This window comes from Tursiops truncatus, chromosome 2 (assembly GCF_011762595.2).
Source record: "Tursiops truncatus isolate mTurTru1 chromosome 2, mTurTru1.mat.Y, whole genome shotgun sequence".
Lineage (NCBI taxonomy): Eukaryota > Metazoa > Chordata > Mammalia > Artiodactyla > Delphinidae > Tursiops > Tursiops truncatus.
Window position 1 is genome coordinate 94,374,154 of NC_047035.1, and position 19,150 is coordinate 94,393,303.

The 19,150-nt window shown below is 37.3% G+C and overlaps 1 protein-coding gene across 3 annotated transcripts in view; it reads right to left on the reverse strand.

Moving 5' to 3' along the window:
* DMXL2 (Dmx like 2) overlaps positions 1-19,150 on the reverse strand; it is a 162,843-nt gene that overhangs the window by 59,961 nt on the left and 83,732 nt on the right. For all 3 annotated transcript variants that reach the window (XM_033851677.2, XM_073801002.1, XM_033851676.2), the window contains exons 14-18: positions 16,321-16,410; positions 13,837-13,954; positions 9,363-9,482; positions 5,873-6,100; positions 2,044-3,720 (exon numbers count right to left, since the gene is read on the reverse strand). In XM_033851677.2, coding sequence (XP_033707568.1) covers positions 2,044-3,720; positions 5,873-6,100; positions 9,363-9,482; positions 13,837-13,954; positions 16,321-16,410 — 2,233 coding nt within the window. The remainder of the gene's footprint in view (positions 1-2,043; positions 3,721-5,872; positions 6,101-9,362; positions 9,483-13,836; positions 13,955-16,320; positions 16,411-19,150) is intronic.

Genomic DNA, 19,150 nt, shown 5'->3' on the forward strand with positions numbered 1-19,150 from the left:
TCTAGTGGAAATTAATGCTATTGAGAGAAATAAAGCAGGACTGAGAGAAAGGGAGTGCTGGGGTAAGAGGGTTCTATTTGATATGAGGCCAGGGAAGAACATTCCAATAAGATGACATTTCAGCAGAAATCTGAGGAGGTAAGGGAATGAGGCACGCCTAAATCTGGAAGACAAGTATTCTATGCAGAGGAAACAATATGCGCAAAGACTCTGAGACAGGAATGGGCCTGGTGTGTTTGTGGGACAGCAAGGAAGACAATGCAGTAGAATGGAAGTGAGCACAGATCACAAAGAACCTTGTAGATCACTGAAGCATTTGGCTTTTTGTTCTAAAGTGAGATGGGAAGCCACAGTGTTTGTTGAGCAGAGGAGAGATTTAATGTGATTTTGTTTTAAAATAATCACTAGTTCCTATGCGAAGAGCAGACTGGGGTAACAAGAACGAAACAGTTTAGTAGGAGACTTTGTCAATAATTAGGCAGGACGTGACGTGACTTGGACCAGAGTGGTAACAGGAGAGGTGATGAGAAATGACTGGAGTCTCCATACAGTAGAACTAATAGCATTCGCCAATGGACTGGATTAGGGCGGGAGAGAAAGCAGAGTCAGGAATACCTCTAAATTGTCTTACTTGAACAAATGGAAGAATTCATTTACTTAGGATCCATTCACTGAGATGGCAACTATTTAATCTCTGAGCTTCAGTTTGCTACCTGTGAAATGGAGACATTCATTCCTGCCTTATCTACCTAATGAAAATCCACTGTGACCAGGAGGAACCATTTTTATATTGCCTAACTAAGGATACAGTTCTGTATCCGAAAATTTAAACTATGTTTCATGGATTATGATGTATCTATTTTCTGAACGTCTCAAGTAAAAACTCTAACATATATTAAGTTTGCAACAAAGGCTTAAGGCTGTTCCGGGGAGAATCTTGCTCAACTGCACACAACCTCATAATGATTCAAATTTTTTTTAATTAATATGGCTAGAAAATAACTCATAGGCAAAATCCTCTAGAGGTCACTAGTTATTTTAATCTACAGAAAACCTTGGAGATATAAAGACATAAATCTATATGAAGAGATATATTCCAGGTAGCTTTGAGGAACAGTCTTTTTCCCTCACACTTGGAAATCTTGTGAAATAATTAAAAGAGTATTGGCTTAGAGGCAACGATTTACCCACATCTGAACCCCAGTTCTGCCATTTACTACCTATGTGATCTTATGTGTCACTTAATCTCCCTAAGGATCAGAGTCTTCGTCTATAAAATTACGTATAATAGTGGCTACCTACTAGAAGACTGTTGTAATAATTAAATACAATAAAGTACATGAAGCACCTGGCACATAGCAATTGTTCACTCCTCCACAATATTTACTGAATGAATGAATGATCAATCATTTTCGGTTTCCTTTGCTAATGTCATCATTTAGAATCAACACCATTACCTTCAACTATCTGCATAAAAAAGAATGAAATCTAGTTTCAGGAGGCAGCCAAAATTTTTCCAGTTACAGAATGAATTAAGCAAGACACATGTTACATTAAAATGTATGAAAACCCCTTTCTCAAGAGACTTTTTGGAGAAAATTAGGTAATTATAAAAATTATTTATACCTAGAAATGTGAAGATGAACAAGTTGAGCCCAGGGGGTCCTTACAACCTGGTGGTTCAATAGTAAAATTAACAAATGGGCCATTATTATCACTAAAATTAAAATAAACCATAGGAATCAATCTGTTCAAAAAAAACAAAAGACTGTATGTCCAAAATGATATGAAGGTTTCAGGGTAAAAATTCATGTGAGGATGCACACAGATATCACAAATACATAAAGTCACATGCACAAGTCAGAGCCTACCCCAATCACCTTTCCTTTTACAACTAATCATTAATAGTAACTATCAACTAGAGAGGTCATTTCCCTGCAAGGTTTAAAGAAAGACTGCAATTTAATATGTGAGCCATTATATAGATAAATACAAACAGTTCTATTAATGATAACTTTATAAATTTTTAGTTAGAGTATTTACCTGAGTAACTCTTATCTCTGTTTTCATCAAGCTCAGTACTGGTGGTAGCCACTGTATCAGCCAAAGCTACAAGGAACATCTGCTCCAAACGGGTAAGGCCTGGTAGACTTGAGTGCATAAGATGACTTGAAAGTACCCTAGCATGTTCTTGGCCAAAGTAAGCTGGTCCGTATTGAGAAAGATTTATTACTTTTGATTTGTTTTCTCTTTTTTCTGGCTCTAAGTCAATATCATCTGTTGTTATATCCTGGATTTGGAACAGCTCTGAATATTGATCCTCTGGTTGACTTTCCATATGATCTTCATAGCTCTGTGGTAGTTTTGTACTTTCTTCTGAAATTCTGTAGGTTGTATCTTGATCGGCAGCAAGCAATGCATATAACGGTAGTGGGGGAATAGAATCTATCTCAGTATAATCTCGAGTACCATCTTTCCCTATGGTGACTGTATCCTTTGCTGTACTGCCACTTACACTAATGGTTCGAGAAAGATGTCGCTTAGTTCCTTCTCCAGCATCAGCATCTCTAACTATTGCAACTTCTCCTGCAATGCATTTTACTAAATGAGAGAGAATAGCTTTAGCCCTGCGAACTTTCCCTAAATCCATCAATTCTAACAGCTGGGTTGGATGATACTGCGGGAGAGTAGGGGAAAGTACGTGTGCAGCCTCAAATAAGCCACCATCTTGAGCTACAGTTGGTGAACAAAAAATATCATCAGCAATGGCTGCTCCCTCAACAATACTTTTTCTTGACAACATATTAGATTTAAAGGCAAAATGATCTTGTACTGCTGTCTCTTCTGCATCAGGACCATCAGCGTCAACGTCTCCAAATTTGACAGCATGCTTCCACTGTGCATATACATGCATTTCACAATCCATTCCTACCACCAATATCCCATCTCTTACCCAAGAGAGAGAAACAGGCAGTGAAGGTGTACCATCAACAGAAGACACTAAGTCTATAGATCTAAGAAGAACCCATCTTGACCTAACTCCTTGCTTGATACTTCCACCTAGTGGTAAAGTAATGACAGCTACTCCATCCTTACTATTGATTTGCTCAGTCACAATTCCTGAAAGCCGCCCATACATGAAGATATTAGCACCGACCCCTACTGTGAGAATGTGGGAGCCATCTTCTTTTGATACCCAGTCCAAATGTACTAAATGTTTGATATTCGGAATAAGATATCTATCCTTGCTCAAAAGTGCATCTGATTTGCTGTACACAAAGAGATTACTGTCGACACTGACCCTTGAATCAAGTACACTCCCAACTTTGACCAAATCATCAAGATGAATTGTTTGTTCTAAAACCCATTCTGACCCTCCTGTAGATTCACATTCAAATATGCAAACATGCATGGAAAATTCTTTAGAAACAAAACCATTGTGGTGGATAGGTTGTTTGTAAGCCACTGCAAGGCGACCCGTGTATGAACAGCTAACAGCAACTGGTCTTCCCACAATGCTCACTGTACTGCTGTTATCTTCTCCTTCATCATTCATCAAGGGCCATCTCCTCCAATGATAGGTTTCCTTCTCATCACTTTTACATTGTAGATTGGTTTCCATACTACATTTCCAGAAGCGTACTTTATTGTCAGAACAAGTTGTAACCACTAAATAAGGTGCCAGGCACACTGGATAAATTGAAGAGGAACTCAGGTGGCCTTAAAAAAGAAAAAGCAGATCGTCATAATAATAGAAACACAAAATAATATGCTAATAATCAAATTCTAGAATGTGATTAATCCAAATCCACTATGAGCTTCTTCAGAGTAACTCTGCAGTCCCCTGCTAAACCAAATATTTCATTAAAATAAAACTCAAAAGCAATGAAACAAGTCAATGCTTAATCAATAAACCTGTCACCTGCTGTAATTTATATGTCTTTACCACACATGCCTCACTGGACTTTCATTCTATATCTTTTATCACTTTCATCATAAATACTTAAGTAGTCATTAAAATTTGCCTTTCAAATTCCCCTAACTGGCCCTCAAATAATCCAGACACTAGATCTACCCCCACCACAAAATGTTTTCAGTCAGCTAAACAAGACACTAGATCTCACCTTCTTAACCAGGTTTAATTCATGCTCTCCTAACACTGAACCAGAACCCTCATATTTATTCCTGACTGCCAAAGACTAACACTTCCCATCTATTGTCAACTATAACATGAGGGGAGGGACTTCCCTGGTGGTGCAGTGGTTGAAAGTCCGCCTGCCAATGCAGGGGACACGGGTTCGAGCCCTGGCCCTGGAAGATCCCACATGCTGTGGAGCAACTACGCCCGTGCGCCACAACTACTGAGCCCACATGCTGCAACTACTAAGGCCCGCACCTAGAGCCCGTGCTCCACAACAAGAGAAGCCACCGCAACGAGAAGCCCGCGTACCACAGCAAAGAGTAGCCCCCGCTTGCCACAACGAGAGAAAGCCCGCACGCAGCGACAAAGACCCAACGCAGCCAAAAATAAATAAATTAAATAAATTAATTAAAAAAAAAAAACAACTATAAGATGAGGGGTAACAGTGATTAAGGTTGGGATCAGAAGGCCTGGATTCAAGTTCCATTCTATCAATGCCTTCCTAACAGTAGGAAAGGCACTTAAACGTCCAAGCCTGTTCTATCTAAATAATAGGGAGGGGCTTCCCTGGTGGTGCAGTGGTTGAGAATCTGCCTGCCAATGCAGGGGACACGGGTTCGAGCACTGGTCTGGGAAGATCCCACATGCCACGGAGCAACTAGGCCCGTGAGCCACAACTACTGAGCCTGTGCGTCTGGAGCCTGTGCTCTACAACAAGAGAGGCCGCGACAGTGAGAGGCCCGCGCACCGTGATGAAGAGTGGCCCCCGCTTGCCGCAAATAGAGAAAGCCCTCGCACAGAAATGAAGACCCGACACAGCCAAAAATAATAAATAAATAAATATTTAAATAAATAAATAATAGGGATCATGTTACTACTTCCCTTGGAGTTTTACTGTCCAACAAGACATTTGAAAGCATTTTACAGAGTCCCCGCAAAATGTAATTTATCATTATTAATTCCAATAAACTTATTTGAGTATATCCTAAACTTTCCAAATACTTTGAAAGATTCAAAAGCTGACCTAAATCTGCACCTGCCACAAAAGCCCAGAGTAAACTCTTAATGTGGTCTTTCCAACTCTGATTCCAAACCTGTGTTAGGGATGAGTAAGAGAACCGCATACTCAAAATCATTCACCAGTAATTGGAATAGTCTTGAACCTCCAATTCTGGTTCCCCAAAAACACTATTCGAGGAACTCCTCAATTCAAATTCCACAATGACAGAACATTTTAAAATACAGATGCCAGTCCTGCTCTTTAAACTATTTTACCAACCTTGCTAATGTCAGTATCGCTCTAGGCAAACCAAACTCTAATCCTGTATCCTATATTTTTCCCCCAAAGTATCTGCCAACTCTTGGTCAAACATACTTAATAACAGCAATACTGTGGATGAAAAGCCTTAATTAAAAAAAAAAGCTTCAATAATTCACATACGACCATATTTTTCTTTGCAATTTCACTATCACAGTATTCCTATTTATAGGAAATCACAGCATAGGCAAGAAACCTTGCATTAAAACATTCACACTATTTTCTGTCAAGCTGATTACATTTATCACAGGAAATTATTTCTAAAATAGACATGTTTCTAAATAGAGGTATCGTTAGTAGAAAACAAATCTTTATTTCGGTGTCAACTCTGCACATATTTCAGAAGAGTTTACCCATTTTATGCACTGAAGATTGCTCTGAGCTACAACTGTCCGGTCTTAAAGTTACGTTACCTGCTGAAGGCGTTGCTCTTATTACTTCAACTCCTACCGGGAGATCAAGAGGTCGGCTATATACCCGTCTAGAACTCAGAATCAGTTTACTAGCAGTTTGAAGGTTGGCGATTGATGAAGAATGTGGTATGGGGCTCACACTAGGAGACGTATCTGGAGAAGAGTCTATGTTCTTCTGTCCAGGGACTGAAAGTAGACTCTCTGATGAAACACCTTCTGAAGCTTTAGCTTTGAAAATAAATTAAGAAATTAAGAAATATATTAGTATCATCACTATCTACATGAGCTAGATAATATTTTGTGATGATTTAAGAAACATGATTTCTTAAAAGTGCTCTGGAGACAAGATCAATTTTCAAACTTTGCTCAGTTACCTTGATAGAATTTTTTTTTTAAAACTATTTTACTCTTTCTTAGCATCAACAATTGCATCACAGGGATATTGTCAGTGAAGAATCACAACATGTAAGATCTAGGAAAAAAACAAGTTCTCTAGCCCAGTGTTCTCAACCTTTAAAACACATCAAAAGCTTGAGGAACTTTTAACATGAAGGTTCTCAGGCCTAACCACAGAAACACTGACTCAGTTGTTTTGGGGTAGATCCCATAAATCTGCATTAATAAGCAGCCCAGGTGTTTCTGAAACAGATGGGTCATAAATCAAACTTTGAGAAATAACAAGGTACAGCCTCACTTAATAGATGAAGAAATTTAAACTTGGAAAGCTTACTGATTTTCCTTAGGTCATAAAATTAGCTAGCGGTAAAGAAGACATTAAAATACCAGCCTACTAACTATCAAGTGCTGAAACAAGATAATAAACAAGAACATATAAAAGTTCCAAGAACATATAAAAGTTCCAAACAAATTTAAGATAGTATTAGTTGAATGGCTTTGTAAGCATATTGACCTTGATCTTTGTCCAAAAAGCTTCCAGCTTTCACATTCAGGTGGAGTGTAAATCTCTAAGCAGATTTAGTTATCTGTGCTTCTGCTACATGTAAGAGATACTTGCATCACATTTATTTATTTGTATGTCCATCTCCCTCCCCGCCATTAGACTATGAATTCATCAAGGGCAAGGATGAGGTCTTATTAGCTTTATACATCCCGAGTAGCACCAGAATACGGAGAGATAATAATCAATCCCCTTTTGCTTCTGGTGGATTTTAAATATGCCAATCTCTTTTATAATGGCAGACCACTAAATAAGAAATGTGAGAACATTTTTTGTAAAATAGAATAAGACGACAAACTTGAATCAGTAGTCAGAAGACAGAAATACTACCACTACTCTAAAACTAACTAGATATGTTGCCTTAAGCAAGGTACTTCATCATCTCTAGCTATTTTCTCACCTGCAAAATAAGGCTGAACTGAGTCATTTCTCTTTCTGTAAACCAGGCAATTTTCTAATGCATGTATCTCATGCAAAGAAAGAAAATAAGAGCAGGGGGAAAAAGCAAAAGAAAGGCTTTAAAGCCAGAAGACCTAATTTTGAAACTTAGTCTGTGACAAACTAGATGTGTCATTTGGTCAAGTTACTTAATATTATTCCATTAGTAAACTGAAGGTAACATCTATCTCACATATATAAAGTACCTATCTCAGTGCCTGGTACCTAGAAGGTACTCCAAATGTTCCTTCCCCACCTAAATGTAAGTCTAGTCTATCGCTTCACCCTTTGCCAGGATTTTCAACACACTGCTAAATTCACGTATCAGCTTTAATGGCAATGTACACCATGTTAAATCTGCTGCACATTTTAGAACCACAAGATAGATGCTTTATGTCAAAGCTAAAGATAGCATATGATTTGTTTGCTTCTACTGTAATCTTACTGTTTGTGACCTTTTACTGCTGTCACAAACAGAGTAAGCAAGGCAACTCTATACTAGCCCAGACCTGAGGGGAAGAGCAGTGGGATACTTCCTTCATAAGCAGGGGGACAGAAGGCATCACATGATTCCTATCCTACCACAAGGATCTGTTGATACCTCTATTAATCTCTTCAGAACCATTCCTGGCTCTGTGCTCAACTCTAGAAAATACTATATTCTCTGGTGGGTTAAGAATTCTCTTCCCGGAGGGTATTATGCTAAATGAAATAAGTCAGACGGAGAAAGACAAATACTGCATGGTTTCACTCATATGTGGAATAGTTTTTTAAAGTAGTAAGTGAACAAACAAAACAAAACAAAGACTAACACATAGATACAGAGAACAGATTGGTGGTTACCAGAGGGGAAAGGGGTTGGGGAAGGGCAGAATGGGTAAAGAGAGTCAACTCTATGGTGACAGATGGAAACTATACTTTTGGTGGTGAGCACACTGTAATGTATACAGAAGTCAAATTAGAATGCTATACACATGAAACTTATATAATTTTATAAACCAATGTTACCTCAATTTAAAAAAATAAAAATAAAATTCTCTTCCTGACAAGCTTTTATCAATAGATCACTCTACTCTTGCATTCCTGTGGAACAACATGTAACGCCAAGAATTAACGCCAAAGGCTTTGAAAATTTTTTTGGATTCCTCCTACCACAAGATGATTAGGCTCAACTAGGCACAGGTAAAGGTTCTATTGAATCATTTGGCTTTTCCAGTCCCAGTTCATGGCCCAGTTAGAACTGCTATTTACACAGTTATGTGATAATGTGGATTAGGAAGAGAACAAAACACATATACATTATTATTTCTCTGTATTAAATGTTTAGTGTGTATAAAATCATTAAAATTATGTAACCATCAGAAATAATAAAATATTTTCAAAACTCAAATATTTTGGGTTAATCAGTTTAAAGTAGATTCAGTTTGATATGGCTAACTATGCAATTCTTCATTTAAACAAGTATCTCTCAAAAAGTAAGTTTGTTTTAAAAAGAAAGATTTATAATCAATTTCTGTACTTCATATTACAGATCTTCTAATTTGCTAAGACATCAATATGAATATGTATAGCAAAAGCACGGCTGAAATAATTTTTTTTAATCACTGCTGCATTTCCTAATATTCTACAAAACCAGTTTCCCTTTTGAACATCAGATGCTCAATCACATTTTCTAAATAGCAAATCTCCTTCTTTTAGTGATGCTAAAGCTAATGTGCATGGTATCAGATGGCAGTGTGTATTAACCAACAAAAAAATACAGTATTAATTCTATGGGCAAAACTGATTTATAGGACATGGTATCTAGAACAGAGTCATAATAGGCATTTAATAAATATTAATTAAAAAATAATCAAACTTTTTTTTTCAATATGTCTAATGTGCCCGTTGACTGGTTTGCTTTTAGATTAACCTGTTTCATTAATGATTTATGGCCTTGTAATTAAAAGTTTGGCCTATACATACTTCAGTTCAGCAACTCAATTTACAGTTCACTGGGTCTTCATTTTAAAGAATTAACCAACCTAAAGCATATCCAATAAAATGAATTTATTTCATATCATATCTACATAAAACTGTAATATAATTACTTACCTAAACATGCCTGTACAGATTTAAGATGAAGGTGCCACATGTGGAGAACAGAGCAATTATTGCTGTCCTTTTCAATTACTACTAGAAAGAACTTTTCTGAAAATGGTGGTGGTCGATATCCTATTGTTAAAGGAAAAGAATATTTAAGTTAACGTGTTTCTATAGGGTTAAGAGAAAGACATTTTAAACAAAATCTCTTGATATGTATAGAAGTTGGGAGGAAAGGGAAGAATAGGTGTATAGAAGCAGTTTTATATAACTTTTGTGCTAAAAGTTAGGTGGCTATCAAAGACTAACACGGCTACATCAAAAGTACAAAAGCGAACATGAAGGAATACCTATTGGTCAAAGATGGGACAATTTGAGCATCAAAGAATAAAAATGAATACAATTTATTAAAACACATTGAGTTCATAAGAATACCAAAAGAGAGAGGGCACATAAGAAAAAAAGGAAAGGAAGGACAAGAGGACCAGAAGGAAGAACTGAAAGGAAGAGAGAAAAGAAGAGAAAGACACAGAGAGAGAATGCAAGAGCAAGAGAGGGAGAAAAAGAACAGGAGCAAGTCAGCCTCACTGGATGCCCCCTGAAGTAACTGGGGCACTAACTCCTTAACTGGAAAATTGGCAAGTAAATGGAAAGAATGAAGTAAACATGTATCCTGCTTTCTCTATATGTAAAATAGCATTTTTTAAAAAAATTAATAGTTATGGGTGGAGGGCCAATGATGGTGGTGCAGGAGAGACTTTTTAGAAATTTTATGCATTTTTTATGAAAAGACATTATTTGTGAACATAATGTTCCCTACTGACAACTGCATTTTTCATATATGAAAATGAGATCTACAAAGGACAACAAAAACTTCCTTTAAAAATGAGAACCTATACATTATATGAAATTATGGGTGTGAAACTTTTGAAAATTGTGAACCAGTATAGAATTTAAAGACTCTTTCATTCGATAAAAAAGGAAGGAAGGAAGGGACGGAGGAGAAAAAAGAGAAGAAAACCCAGAATGGCAACTCATTGGCAATGAGCATTGCTAAAACTCAAACTGTGGCCTCTAAATACCATGCTCCATTGGAAGGAACAGTCTGGAGGGATGACTCCATTCTTGCAAAGGCTATCTACAAGATAAGCCTGGCATATCTTGCTGTGCCTGAAAGAAAGGAAACTATCAAAAATAATGAGGTTGTGTCAAAAGAACTCAGGACCAACTTGAAAGGGTCTTCACTAGCCTACTACAGGACAATGTGAGAATTAGAATTATGACTGCAAACTGACTGAAATATGCTAAGTACATAAAAATTCATGAGTGATAGGAGTATATCTTTGTATGTGTATTATTCTTCAGCAGTTTTTCTAAAATGGGTTCATAATGATTCACAAAATAAAAAGAAAGACAACAACAACAATAAATTCATCCGTAACCACTAGCAGCAACCTGGGCACAAACTCCTTTGAAATCATCAATTAAAGGGAAAGAACTAAGCACTTTCCTAAAAATAACTCTATTTCAAAATAGCCAAAAAGCTGCCATGGATAAGGGAAAGCTTTTCCTTACAAATGCTTTCCAGCTAATAAATAAATGAGAACTGATAAAACTAGAAAATCACACTTGTGCAATCCTTAATGAAATAATTGATTGGAAAGCAACAGTATCAATGGAAGAAACCACAAGATAATAGATTGCTGGCAAATTTTACACTGGTGCCACCAGGTGAATTTTCTGAATCTTAGCATCACTAAAAATGAGACATCCTAACATTACGTTCTTTCTTATAACCTTCTATGATGAACAAAGCAACACCTAGGAAGTTGAATCTGGGTCAAATCAAGTCTACAGAGGTAATTTGCACTTTACAGGAAAAATTTTAAATGACGTCACAAGTAACTGGTCAGAGAAATTCCTATAAAATAACTTTCTCTAACACAAGTCTGTGGCATGGTAAGAGTATAAAGGGGGATTACTTTAGCTTAAAAGACTCTTAAAAAATGAAACACAATGTGTGGACTCTATATGGACACGGATCCAAACAAATTAAGAACAAATAACCCTGACATTTTTTTGAGACAATTAAATGAAGTAAATCTATGGACTAGTTATTACAGAATTCTGAGAAATTTTGTTATTTTATCAATGTGATAACAGCACACATGTAAGAAAGTCATTTTTAGAAATGCATAAAGTACACAGGAGCGAAACAACATGATGGCTGAGTTTGCTTTAAAATATTTCAGGAAAAAAGGAAAAGAAAAGAAAATAGGGTAGGTAAAGCAGGTGACAAAATCTTAAAGTCATCAATCTAAGTTATGGGCATAGGAAGGTTCATTTAACTATGCACGCTACTTTTGTCTGTAACTGGCACTTTTCTTAATTAAAAGAGTAATTAATTTTTAACTAAAACTTAGAAAGTACAAAATACAGCAGGGTCAGGGAAGAGGAGAAATACACATTTCAAGTCCCTTAAGAAAACAGCTATAAAATCAAGAGAAACTTTGTACAAAAACTAAAGGAAAACCAAGAAAAGCATCAGGAAATCTTTCAGCCTGATTTCACAGTGACATAAAGAAATATCTGGGATTGACATATATACACTAATATGTATAAAATAGATAACTAATGAGAACCTGCTATATAGCATAAGGAACTCTACTCAGTGCTCTGTGGTGACCTAAATGGGAAGGAAATCCAAAAAAGAGGGGATATATGTATACATATAGCTGATTCACTTCGCTGTACAGCAGAAACTAACACAACATGGTAAAGCAACTATATCCCAACAAAAAGAAAAGAAAAAAAAAGAAAAAGAAATATCAAGGGAATTCCCTGGCGGTCCAGCGGTTAGGACTTGGTGCTTTCACTGCCATGGGTCCAGGTTCGATCCCTGACTGGGGAACTAAGATCCCACAAGCCAAAAAATATAAATATATATCTCTCAAAAGAGGGAAATAAAATAATATTTTTAAATGCAGGTCTTCCAATTAAAAACATTATTTAAAAAATACCAACCTTATATAAGCATTGTTTTCTAGTAGGTTGGCATGTATTCCCTGTTAGAAGTAGCATGATAATTGATAGTTAGATTTGCAGGAAAGCGTATAAAAAAGTTTAACCCAAGTAAAGGTGAAATACTATGGAAAAGCACATTTTAAATCTATACAGTACTGTTATGCTATAGTGACAGTGAAATAAAACTGAACGTGACAACTGAATAACTTAGAAAGAAGAAAAGTTCTGATCTATGAAGAAAGATGCAGGAAAGGGAAAAAATTATTAGTCTGAGGGGTGAAAAGATGTTTGAGCTAAGCCTCACAGAAGACAGAACTCATTCTGATTTTCCACTAAAGAAAACAAAATTAACTGTACAAATTCAGTAGAAATACCTTCCTTAAATGACTATACATAATTCTGTGATAAAAGCTATACTAAGAAAATTAAATATGTCCTTCTGGATACTTACAATCTATAACCAAATGAGATAAAATACCTGGAAACCCTTTGTAAACTAAAAACTATTAATCACAGAAAATGAATTCTTAAAGTAGGACATGTCTTTCCTACCTTCATACAGAAAGTATTCTACTCAGTATGCTCTATTTTCAAATTTAATTTTCAAATAGAACATGAAAGTTTTATAATTACAAAGTATAACTTCTAAAAGGAATATTTAAAGCTAAATAATAAAGTTTAAATATCATACGGTTTGTTCTTGAAAGGTCTTAGGAGAACTACTTTCTTTCACAAGAAGAAGAAATAAATACAACCCTTCAGAGAGGAAAACTATGAGATGGTACCTTTAATTCCTGGTATACCATACAACATAAAACCTAAGCGTACCTAAGCTTCCTGGTATACCATACAACATAATATCTCCCTCCTATATTTATCAGTAATCTTTAGTAAACTTATATTAATTGGCTTCCTTAAGATACCAGAAGGATACTTACTACCAACCAAAACAATTTAATTGTAGAGTTGAACAACCGAAGTTAAGTTTTTAAACAATTAAACTAGGTTTCATAAATAACATTTCTCGGCAAAAGGCTATGTCACCAGAGAACCTGTCTTTCAAAATATAATTTTTACCTTCATGTGTTCTTCACCTACAAAAAAGCAATTCTGATAGAACTAGAGTATTTGCCAAAAATCACGAGTGATGACTTTAGATATAAAGATCCACACTCAATGAAAGTTTGAAGGTTTTCTAAGATTAAGGTATTGAACTCAAGACTATTTTTTACAAACTGTGTTGTTTTTTTTTTCTTTTTTTGTGGTATGCGGGCCTCTCACTGTTGTGGCCTCTTCCGTTGCAGAGCACAGGCTCAGCGGCCATGGCTCACGGGCCCAGCCGCTCTGCGGCATGTGGGATCTTCCCGGACCGGGGCACGAACCCGTGTCCCCTGCATCGGCAGGCGGACTCTCAACCACTGCGCCACCAGGGAAGCCCCTCAAGACTATTTTTTAACAGTACCTTGTGATGGTTGAAAAAATATTTCTGTTTCCTTTTTCTCCATATCTTCTTTATGTGGTTTATATCCTCTAATGAAGTCTTCTTGAAACACATGAAGCAACTGTGTATTTGAGCCACACTACAAATATGAAACAAGTAAAGTTTTATCTTTGAAATTCTGTATCTTCCACCCACTACCTCCCCAAGAACCCTAATATAAAACAGAAGGAAAAAACTCTCTAACAATTTCTATTCTTTATAGAATGACTAATTAGAGTGGAAAAAGCAAGAGAAAAAAATCATTAGATAAATTACTTTCAAAGATGCTATAGTCAACAGCAGAACTGTGAAACTCTAGTAAAAACAAATCAACAGGTCTGCATCTCAAAAAAAAAAAAAAAAAACAGTTAAGTAACCTAGGCCACTCTGAGTTCAAAAATATCAGGTCTCATGACTGGCTGGAGAAGGCCATGCAGACCATATTAAGCACACTACCATAGGCTCTTTTTCTAATTCTACTTGAAAACCAAAAAAAAACCCAGAAAGGTCCTCAAAGTATTTCCAATAAGTCTGTCTAGTGGGAATTATGAAGGATCCTATAACAGCCAGTAGGAATGACACATCTCTGAAGAAATGTATTTACATTTAGTAACTAAGATTTCTAAAAGAATAGATGAAACATCACAGTCAGCTGATGCTACAAAATCATGTTTGGGACCACACAGAGAAGAAGAGTAAAGATAATCACAAATAGCTACTTAGAATCACAAAAGTGAACTGAAATTCAAGGAAAGGCTAAATCCAAACAAAAGCTTATTACGGAAGTAGGTCAAGACAATTTGATGGCTGCCCCACAGATTTCAAGGAAGGCAAGCAGCTATGATAACCTTGGCACTGAATGTATGGGCTATAATCTTAGAGAATAAAGCAAATCAGCCTCCTTTCATAGTACTGATAGAAGGAAATAAAATGACTATGACATTAGGTTGACCCACAAAATTTTTATGAAAGTTATAAGGTACTTTTATGTCTCTCCATAAAGAAACATAAAAAAATCCCTTCACATTCATAGCATAAAAGGTCACCTTCCCCAGGGAAGAAGAATAAATCAAAGAAAAGGGAAGGGTGACGCTTTCATGGATACAGAAATCATACAGCACACGGGAAACACAGAATGATTTATAAGCCTAAGCCATTTATCAGTGCTTGCAGTTTACCAGCCCTGTGACAAAGATAGCCACAAATGGAAAGGGAAAAATCTTCAAAAAGTATGAAGTAAAAAGCAAAATGCTAGGTGAAAGAGGTCTGTAATAATATCCCATGGTACAGAGTAGAGAAGGGGCTACACTGGGGAAATGAATTTAACTCGCAGTTCATTAAAAATTAAGACATTTATGGGTTGAAGCTAATACACTCTTCTCCCATATCCCTATAGAGTGAAAAAAAGGAAATCACAAGTTAAGGGTTTCCTAGGAGGCGTTAGTAATTTGAGTCTGGCAGCCACATTTCTGTTGCCATGAGCTGATGTGGTCATTTCTCTACATTGGTGGAAATTATGACATTTTCCCTAACAGAATGTGCAAGGCATCATGGAAAAATAATGACATAACACTGTGTTTATTTTTAAATATGGTTGGCTCTTTCTTCATTTCCTTGTTTGAAAATACTTGGTAACTTCCTCATCAAAGTAACCTTTTTTCATATTTGGAATGAATATATTACTTCTATCCCCTTCAGTCCATAAACATGATCCTGAAGAAACAAATATGAGGGCTATGATGGGATTTACAAACTCCCTGTAGAGGGAAGGGTTCTCCTTCTTTTCTAGGTAGGGGCTAGGAAAGAACACTGCCTACACGAAAGACCTGTACTTAGAAAGTAAATGCATACTTTGATCCTACTTCTATCTTCATTTTAATGGATCACATAAAAATATCTAATACTCAGCCTAACAAAGCAAACACTCTTAAAGCTGATGTCACCATCTACTGAGTTGAAATGAGTAACAATAGAAAAAGAAAAACCACAAACCATGCCTCTATGCAGCTGTACTGTATTTTCCTTCATGGCTTCCCTGACTGAATCAAATGACCTTTAAACAGGAAATAAGGCTACAGATACAATTCAACTGGAGAAAAAGAATTCGTAAATCATTGGAGATTTTCACTAAGGAAATCAAGAGAAGTTGGCTATATTTAGTATCAAACAAGAGAACTATTCTGCAATGAAATATAGTGGACTCTTGAACGGCACAGGTCCCCTTACGTGGGAAATTTTTTCAATAGTAATTATTACAGTACTACTCAATCTGCAGTTAACTGTATATGCAGATGCAGAACTGAGGATCCAGAAAGCTGACCGTAAGTTATATGTGGATTTTCTATAGTGAGAAGGGTCAGTGCTCCTAACCCCCAAGTTGTTCAAGGTTCAACTGTGTATCTTATGCATATTAAGCACTCTGGGATAAAGTATGTTAGTAACACCAATTCACAAGCATGGTTTTACTTGGTTGGTTATTGCATTGAGCTCAATAATGCACCCAGGTCGAGCAGTAGACTGTTGGCTCACAATATTAAACACTTCTCCAATAAGTTTCTGTAAAAAAAAAAAAAAAAAAAAAAGTTAATGATCAACAACATATGAATCTACTGTCAATATGACACAGCATCTCGGACATTAAAGGCCCTTCTAAACATTCACTGACTAACAAATGGCAATTCATACATTCAAAGAAATATTTCAACTTTCTTTACTCATTCTCATTTTAAAAATTAACTAAGGAAAAAACTCTATAGTGTTTACATAAACAGTATATAACTTCAAGGCATCTAGTTCTTTGAACATGTCTTCATTTAGCAACCTTAATGCTCCATGAGAGATCTGGCTGAGGATCTAGCCCTATGCCTATGTGTATGGTTTGCAGATCTGCAACGCCATTTAAAAGTACAACCCTGCCAGATCGAAGATAAGGGCGAAGGTTGAGAAGTGGGACTCTGTGTCTTGGGATGGGGATGTGTAAACTAAGAGGAAGCCTAACTTTGAATCCCAAAACCCCAAAACCTTTCTGCTGAAAAAAGCAGTTTTCCCTCTCCCTCCTTCCAAGCAGCCTTCTCTAGCATAAAAACTGAGATGCCGGGTTTCCCTTGTGGCGCAGTGGTTGAGAGTCTGCCTGCCAATGCAGGGGACACGGGTTCATGCCCCGGTCCGGGAAGATCCCACATGCCGCGGAGCGGCTGGGTCCGTGAGCCATGGCCGCTGAGCCTGAGCATCCGGAGCCTGTGCTCCGCAACGGGAGAGGCCACAACAGTGAGAGGCCCGCGAACCGCCAAAAAAAAAAAAAAAAAAAACTGAGATGCCCATTCTCCTCAGCACCACCTCCACTATTTACTACCTTCAGGCCACTAAGAGGAATAAGATCCCAGCTTAGCCTAGGAGTCTAAGTACAAGGTTGGCTATGGGAGAGCAGCATATACACCAGAGCTGTAGGATCTTTCCAATTTGTATCAGCAGAATTCCAGAGTGCATGAATGGGAAGAGATTATAGGGTTATTAGACAAAGGAGGACAAAATATGTGCTTGGGTAGGGCTGAATTTATTGTTATGGGTATATTCACCCAAGATTCAGGATTTAAAATGTTGGCTGAGACACCCGGAAGTGGTGCCAACGGTCTGCTGGGTTTGTCCACTTGAAATCTGGACTCAACTGTGGCCTACAGTTGGTGAGATTAAAACACCGGAATTTCTCTAACACATCATGAATCTTAGCTACTTAAAGTGTGGTCACTAGACCAGCAGCAACAGCTTTTCATAAACGCAGACTCTCAGACCCCAAAGCTAACACATCTGCATTTTAACAAGCTCTCCAGATGATTCATGTGCCACCCCAACAGACTCCCCGTCGTCTCCATGCGTCCAGTACCCATCAACTACTCCCCATCCTGCAGATTAACCACTTTACCTCCCTGTCCAAAAATCTCTAGTGCCCCTAAATCCACAGAGTAAAATTCAAAATTCAAGATGTTTCTCATGGAATTCAGAAAAAAAAAGTTAGTCTCTACTCAGATCTACTAAAAATCTCATTTGAGGAAGAGCACAGCATGTGTCAACTTCTTGCTATACTTTAACTCAATATTAGTAGAGGAAGTAACTAGGAAAACTGCTGCTCTGACTTAAAAGGAAAAAAATGAGAATAATGGAAACCTGACAGAAAGTCATCATGTTATCTTAAGAGTTTAAGGTCAACAATAAGGGTAAGGCTCTGTAGTCTGTATTTTAAAAAGGCAAAAATCTCAGAATTAGGCAAGAATCTCAAAAATTTCAGCATGAGGCTCTGAAAGTCAAAGTGGCTCAAGGAGTCTGGAGGCTCAAGAGACTTTGAAGGTTTCTGACTATGCAACTGCAGATATAACTTATGAGGAAAACAACTTGGTCAGTTTAGTGAGTTGAATAGTATCCCCTCAAAAACTCAGGTCCACCCAGAATCTCAGAATGTAATCTTATTTGGAAATGGGATGTTTGCAAATACAATCTGTTTAAGGTAAGGTCACATGGGATCAGGGAGATAAATCAAATGTCTGGTGTCCATATAAGGAGAGGAGAGGACACTCAGAGAAAATAAAGCTGCGTGAAAACAGAGACAGAGACTACAGTGCTACAGCTTCAAGTCTAGGAGCACCAAGTATTGCCAAGAGCCACCAGAAGCTAGAAGAGGCAAGAAAGCTTCTTCCCCTAGAGCCTTCAGGAAGAACATGGACCTGCTAACACCTTGATTTCAGACTAAATGTACTGCAAATATAAATATATTTGCATACTAAATATATGCAAACAGCAGAACTGCAGAACATGTGAAACAAAAACTCATAGAACTGAAAGGAGAAATGGACAAATTCACAATTACAGTTGGAGACTTCAACACCCTTCTCACAACAGCTGATAGAGAGCTACACAAAAAATTAGCAAAGGGGCTTCCCTGGTGGTGCAGTGGTTAGGAATCCACCTGCCAATGCAGGGGACACGGGTTCAAGCCCAGGTCTGGGAAGATCCCACATGCCGTGCAGCAACTAAGCCCACGTGCCACAACTACTGAAGCATGCACACCTAGAGCCCATGCTCCACAACAAGAGAAGCCACTGCAATGAGAAGCCCATGCACCACAACGAGCCCCTGCTCGCTGCAACTAGAGAAAGCCTTGCATGCAGCAACGAAGACCCAACACAGCCAAAAGTAAAATAAATTAAAAAAAAAAACTTAGCAAAGAACTAGAAGAACTCAACAATACCATCAATCAAAACAGAATCAGACATTGACAGAACACCCAATCCAACAATAGCAGAAT